The sequence below is a fragment of the Podarcis muralis genome, chromosome 1 (assembly GCF_964188315.1).
Source record: "Podarcis muralis chromosome 1, rPodMur119.hap1.1, whole genome shotgun sequence".
Taxonomy (NCBI): Eukaryota; Metazoa; Chordata; class Lepidosauria; order Squamata; family Lacertidae; genus Podarcis; species Podarcis muralis.
The window spans coordinates 47,122,576-47,129,634 of NC_135655.1; the positions used below are offsets into that span (position 1 = coordinate 47,122,576).

The window sequence follows — 7,059 nt, forward strand, 5'->3', positions numbered from 1 at the left end:
GATTGACTCTCTGTTTTGGCCAATATAAGACAGTTGAGGTAAGTAGTGTCAACGCCTAGGCCCCACCTTCATGAGATCTGTTCTGTGGAGCTTGTGATGGAGACTGGCAGCATACGAGCCCCTTCTCTGCCCAGCCCAGCTCTTTTGCCCAATGTCCTCTCCCCTTTGTCAGAAGTGTGGAGGACATTCTCTCTGTATGTTGACATTTTTCCCACAGAAGTGGCAGAAAGGAAGCTGACAATGGAAGAGGAGGAAGCCAAGCGTATTGCAGAGATGGGGAAGCCAATACTGGGCGAGCATCCTAAGCTGGAGGTCATCATTGAAGAGTCCTATGAATTCAAGGTCAGTGTTGGGTATCGGGAGACTTTGGAGGAGGAAGTACAGGAAAAGGATTGACCAGAGAATGAATAAAGGATGAAAGGAAGGGAAGAAAGAGTGGTGTATGAAAAGGGAAACAACGGTGAAGGGCAGGGAAAGAGGCTCTGAGGGGGGAGAGAAGAAAATGAGAAAAATAAGTAGCAAGACCATGGAGAAAAGGATAGGGGGGAATCTGAGGAGAAATAGAGTAATTGCTTGAATTACAACATTACAGAATTAGGCTGCCTTCTATCATCCAACAAGCCTCTCCTGACATGTGACTGCTGAAAATAAGGCCAGCCAATCCTGAGTGATGAGTCCAAAATAGATTGTTTGAACAGCAACTTGGCCAGATATGCCCAACAATTACATGGCCATGCACAGCTAAGAAGAGTTGTCACCATTCATTCCGTTGATTAATCCAATGGCTGCCATTGAAAGAAAAATCTGGAAAAGAAGCTAATCTCCTAAGCCTAAGCAGTTGGCAAATATATCACCAGAAAAAGCATTCCTTATTATGCTTCACATGAAAGAACAGATGATAGTAAATGTTGTTCTTTAGCGCCTACTCAGTCTGCGCAGTCATGTTTACAACTGTGCTTCTTAAAAAGAGAGATATTCCTATACATTTGTCAGTAAAAACATTTGCTTGCACTGTTCCCTTTTGCCTTACTGTTTGTTGTAGCAGATGGACATAAAACCTGTTTACTGTGGTCACAGTCACAGTCAAGAGCTGAAAAGGAAGTAGAGAGCATTGGGTCACGTGCAGGATATCATTTCCATGCTGCTTCAGCCTTGGATTCCTCCGGTCTCTTTCACTTCTTTGGTCTTGAAATTGGGCGGTAGAGGCAGATTTCACTCTAGGGCCACCAGCTGGCCATCAAGGGAAGCTTGCCTTCCAACTGACAGGCTTCTAAGCTTACCTCCTCTTCTTTTCTTTCCTAACATGGCAGTGGTTTGTTCTGTGGGAATATAGTTTTCTTATCATTAAACTGTGAAATTTACCCCCTCAAGACGTGGTGGGGGCCATCAGCTTGAGCCCTGTTTGGAGGGGTGGGACTTGCTCCTGTGTTGGTCAACACTGGATCGGGAATTGGAGGACCCCTGAGTGGCTCCTGTCCCTAACCCTGCCACAGAGAACTTTGGCATGTACAGCTGTGTTCGCAAAAGCATCACAGAAAGCTACGCTCTTTGTGCGAAGGCTAGGGGGAGGAGCTATGCAGTACATTGCTGCTCCTGTACACAAACAGGTGCCTATTCTCTGTGTTTCTGTCATTGACAGAGTACTGTGGACAAGCTCATCAAGAAGACAAACCTGGCCTTGGTTGTAGGAACGCATTCGTGGCGGGACCAGTTCCTGGAAGCCATTACTGTCAGCGCAGGTGAGATGGGGTACTGGGACCCACAGTGAGAGAGGAGGATTTTCATTATCACTGTGCCCTGCACCACCTACCACTAAGGTCTCCACTCAGAGGCCTCAGATTTGCAGATGGGCCAGAGTTTTTGCAGGTTTTCCATCCTATGTTTTGCTATCTTGTTTCACCCACACATTGGACACAGAATGACTGTTCACCAGCATTTTAAACAACAAATGTTACCTTTTTTTATTTGCACATTTTTCAAAACGTAAATCTAGGTGACTCTTTAAGATATTCAAGGAAATGTGAGATCAGTCATTGTTAAAAGGAGCAGCTTTTTTTATTGAACTTTCTCTCCCTCCGCCTCCAGTTTCTATTACAGAGACTTGCCAAGATCAAAATAGCCTCAAAAATGAACTGCATTGCTCACTTAATTCTCAGATTCAATAATTAAAAGTAGCCCTCACCAATTAAAATGGATCCATCCTGATTAATCAACAAGATTAAACTGGTTGATTGGTCTGCTAGACACTTAATTCATCCCAGCTTCACCTACACTTTGGCAGCTCACATGAAGCATGGAAATTGCCCCCTTAGTTCTCAGTCATGAACAGTGCTTAAAAACAATTTTCTTTTGTGGCTGGGATTATGAGTGAGGAATTCACCCAGGAGTAAGCATCTCCATTAAAAAAAGCCCCACAAAGAAACTGTATAATATTTTGGCACAAAATAGAAATATAAAAAGGTAGCAAATAAAACAGAAGAAAACAGCTGCTTCCCTTTTCAAGCTGTGGTACCCCATTGCGAGATGTTTCATGAGGCACCTTAGCTTGCTGGGCATGTTGCATTCTTCCTGGATGAAGGGTTAATTTCCAATCAGCCAACATAAGAAAAATGGATGGGAAGCAGACTTAGCCACCCCGAAGGATGCCTCCAAGGACACCCCTTGTCTTTCTTCCATATAAATGACTTTGCACTTGGAGCCATTGCTGTGATGAGGGCAAAACCATCCTTCCACCCTGATGCCAGGTATCCCACGTGCCACACCCATTTTGCTAGCTTCATTTAATAACCCAGAGTGTGTTACGGTATGGCAAACCTCACAACAAGGAGAAGCCTGTGCCCCAGTGTCTTGTCAGTGAATGTGTGGTTCAACTACTGTGTTGTGCAGGGAAGCCATTTCTTTGAATACCCTTTGAGTTCAAATGTATGCTTGCTTGCTTCGTGTGAGAAAAGATGAATAAGAATGCCTGAGTGGCCTTCAGTATTTTCATGATGCTGTTGCTATGGTAATAAATATGACCATATCCTCTGAGTCCTCATGCAAGAACAAAGTTAAGGGCATTAAGAGATGCTTCTCTTGTTGTTGACCCACTTTCAAAGATGCTGGTACCATTACAGGGTGTGGGGAACCCCATTGCTGTCCTTAAGCATTTCACCTTCCTAACCCTCAGTAGTCCCAGAGAAGCAGAGGAAACTAAGGTAAAGCTAACAGAAGCATTTATTTTTCCAGCTCTAATTAAGACCTCTGAGTGGAAAGAGGCTTTTACTATGGTCAGCTTAGAGGAGAGTATATCTCCTGGTTAGCTTCCCAAAGTAAGCAACTCACTACTTCTGTGTTTCTAAAGGTCATGAATGTTCTTGCCGGCAAGAATCATAGTCTAATGATTCATGGCAAGATCAGATTTTGAGGCACCTTTTGGGAGGGTCAGGCAGCAGCAAGGTAGGACTGGAATACTGCAAGCAAGGAAGGCAGGCTAATGTCCAGGAAGGGCTATTCATGTCTGCAGGTGGAGGGGGAAGATGTAGGTCAAGGGCAGCCAATCTTTGGCCCTCCAGAAGTTGTTGGACTCCAACACCCATCAGCCTCGGCCGGCATGATCAGAGACAATGTCTAGCAACATCTGGAGAACACGTTCTCCACCCCTACTGCAGAAGGTCAGGGTAACAAAGCAGCTGTAGAAAGCAAGTACCAGAACTCAGCATTGTCCACAAGAACTTCCTGTGACGTTGTGGAGTGGTGACACTCAATGTAGTGTGGTTCCCACAGAGACTACCAATTCAGGGTTTCCTCTTTCCTGTTTCCTGCAGCTGGCGATGAGGACGAGGATGAGTCTGGCGAAGAGCGCCTGCCCTCCTGCTTTGACTATGTCATGCACTTCCTGACAGTCTTCTGGAAGGTGCTCTTTGCCTGCGTCCCACCCACCGAGTACTGCAACGGCTGGGCTTGCTTCATCGTGTCCATCTTGATCATCGGCATGCTCACCGCCGTCATTGGAGACTTGGCTTCTCACTTCGGCTGCACCATTGGCCTCAAGGATTCAGTGACTGCTGTTATCTTTGTGGCTTTTGGGACTTCAGTTCCAGGTGAGGAGGCTGTTGGGCGAATGGTTGGCTTTCTCTATGTTTGGCCAGTCATACCAGTGCCGGGGGGGGGGGGCAGAATATGCTAGGGAGATCCAGCAGCAGAGGCTGCTCCCCCTTTCCCCTGCCTGCCATGGCCTTCCTCCTCTCCTGGTGCGGCAATTCCACAACTTGTTTTCTACCCCACAATGCTGCACTTTCCCCCCTAGTCTCTCAGGCTGTTTGGGAGAACAAGTGCTGGAAATCGCTTGGGAGCAGGGTTGTGGGGAAAAGAAGTAATCATGTAACCACACACCAACTTATCCTCTTGACATGGTCATATTTGTTCCATGAAAAGCAAACACTTTCATATGAAGTTAAGAGGTTTCTTAACACACAATACTCAGTAATGGAGGGGTAGGGGACCTGAGGTGAGTGGCTGAGAGTGGCCTTCTGGCCTCTCTCTTTGGCACTTGGGTCATTCTCCAGGCCACTCCCCTTACTAGGCCACACCCCTCACTGGCCCTGTTCCTCAGGTGCTTTTTGCCTGGCTGAAAATTGTCCTTGAACTCTGATAATGTCTCTTGTTTGCTTGGAAGTGGTGGGGGTGGGAGATCTGGTGACAGGTGGGGTATTTATCTAGAGAGAGAAAACCTCTGAATTTTTGTGGTTGGGATATAACCTACCGAAAAACAGTTAAGTGTCCTGTCTGTTGCTTGTTCCCTCTGGCTCAGTGCATCACCACCATGCAGCCCCTAGAACATTGCTCACAAGAGAATGCATTCCCCAGGCTGAAAAAATGGAATAATGCAATAATGGAAAATGAGGAAGGTGATGAGAAAATGAGAAGGGACGCAGGTGGTGCTGTGGTCTAAACCACTGAACCTCTTGGGCTTGCCAATCAGAAGGTCAACGGTTTGAATCCTCACAACAGAGTGAGCTCCTGTTGCTCTGTCCCAGCTCCTGCCAACCTAGCAGTTCGAAAGCACGCCAGTGCAAGTAGATAAATAGCTACCACTGTGGTGTTTCCGTGCACTCTGGTTTCCTTCACTGTGTTCCATTGCACCAGGAGCAGTTTAGTCATGCTGGCCACATGATCCAGAAAGTTGTGGACAAACACCAGCTCTCTCAGCCTGAAAGCAAGATGAGCGCCACAACCCCATAGTTGCTTTTGACTAGACTTAACTGTCCAAGGGTCCTTTACCTTTTTTACCTTTTATGTTTTGAATACATTTCACTGTAATCTGGGATTTTCATATTATGCGTTGCCATTGTATATGAGTAGTTACTCTAAAAGGTGGCTTCTAAACCTTTTAGATTAATGCATATTCCACTGATTATATGCATTGACCCTTCAGGTCAAGCCTTGATTCTTCTGAGGTGATAGTCATACCTGAACCTGGGATGCACCACTTCAGATTGCAGCTGGGGTTCACACAACTAAATGCTCTTTCTCACAACAAATACACAGATAGATAAAATCCCTTCACCACTATGCAAGTTCTCATTGCAGACTGAAATGCTCTAGCCCAGACACAAGGATGTTTACCACCGCATTGAAGTGGGGCCTACGTTTCCGGCTCTTCTCCTTGCACCCCAAAAAGATACCTCCATCCTCTGTCTGCCAGTATCTTGCTCTAAGTTAGCATGACTGACCCACCACCCGCTGTTTTCCGTTGTTCCTCATGCCCTCGTTTCACCTCTCCTTTTCAGACACTTTTGCTAGCAAAGCAGCCGCCGTCCAGGACGTGTATGCAGATGCTTCCATTGGCAATGTCACGGGCAGCAATGCCGTCAACGTCTTCTTGGGCATTGGACTGGCGTGGTCAGTGGCCGCCATCTACTGGGCTTACCAGGGAGAGGAGTTCCACGTGTCAGCAGGCACCTTGGCCTTCTCTGTGACGCTGTTCACCATCTTCGCTTTCGTCTGCGTCAGCGTCCTGCTGTACCGGAGGCGGCCTCACCTTGGAGGGGAACTGGGGGGCCCCAAAGGGTGCAGACTTGCCACAACTTTGCTCTTTGTGAGCTTGTGGCTCCTGTACATTTTGTTTGCCACCCTGGAGGCCTATTGCTACATCAAAGGGTTCTAAGCCACGCAGCTGGAAGAAGGGAGGGCTTTCCCCCTCCTTCGTTACCTCACTGGATGCCAGTCCTCAAAGCGTTGTCAAACCAGGACTGACAGCTATCAATCAAGATTCCATAACGGCCCAGACTGAAGGACAACTGGGCTTTAAAGAAGGGCAAAACTATCCTCGTACAAGGGGGGGGAAACCCTGACAATTAAAATAAAGCCAACCATGTCAACCCAGCCGCTGATCCCATCCAGTCAAATCAGAAATGCCAGCAGCTTCTCAAAGTACCTATTTGTTCAAACGTTGCTGCTGACCTCAACTTTATTCCTTCCTCCGCCTTACCAAATGTCACGTATTCAGATGGAAAGCCTATAAATAATTTGGGTGGATATTTGGGTGGTTTTTTAAAAAAAAAAACTGGGGGTGGCAAATCTTACTTGATCTATATTTTTCCTTTTTTAGCACTCAGTCAGGGCCTGAAAATGGTCAACACATCCAAACCTCACGCCAGTGTCAGTGCTGGAGATGAAAATGCTTTTCTTTTTCCTTCTTCTTCTTCTTCTTTTTACATTGCATAAACAATGTCTATGAAAAAGCTCACTCTTTTCACTTTCTTTTAGAGTTACAGTGCTAGCCTGTTGCATTTGAAATGCAAACACACAGACAGACAGACACACAGACAGACACATGCAGGAAATATACCATTGAAGGCTGGAGAATGTCACCTGCCTGGGCTACCAAAAAGAAAGAAAGAACAAGCTGTAACATTATTGTATGTAACTTGTATATTTTGAATATGGCAATTCTCATTGTGTAATTAACTTAAAGCTTTTGGCACTGCAGATATATATATATATATATATATATATATATATATATATATGTCATTTTTGAAAGATAAATAAACCAACACAAGGGCAGGAGGGTGG

At 45.9% G+C, this 7,059-nt stretch overlaps 1 protein-coding gene across 5 annotated transcripts in view; it reads left to right on the forward strand.

The window, feature by feature from the left end:
* SLC8A3 (solute carrier family 8 member A3) overlaps positions 1 to 6,366 on the forward strand; it is a 164,909-nt gene extending 158,543 nt beyond the window's left edge. For all 5 annotated transcript variants that reach the window (XM_028725148.2, XM_028725121.2, XM_028725137.2 and 2 more), the window contains 4 exons: positions 218 to 342; positions 1,640 to 1,739; positions 3,807 to 4,082; positions 5,772 to 6,366. In XM_028725148.2, coding sequence (XP_028580981.2) covers positions 218 to 342; positions 1,640 to 1,739; positions 3,807 to 4,082; positions 5,772 to 6,148 — 878 coding nt within the window. In that variant the 3' untranslated portion in view covers positions 6,149 to 6,366. The remainder of the gene's footprint in view (positions 1 to 217; positions 343 to 1,639; positions 1,740 to 3,806; positions 4,083 to 5,771) is intronic.
* Positions 6,367 to 7,059: the final 693 nt, after the last annotated feature.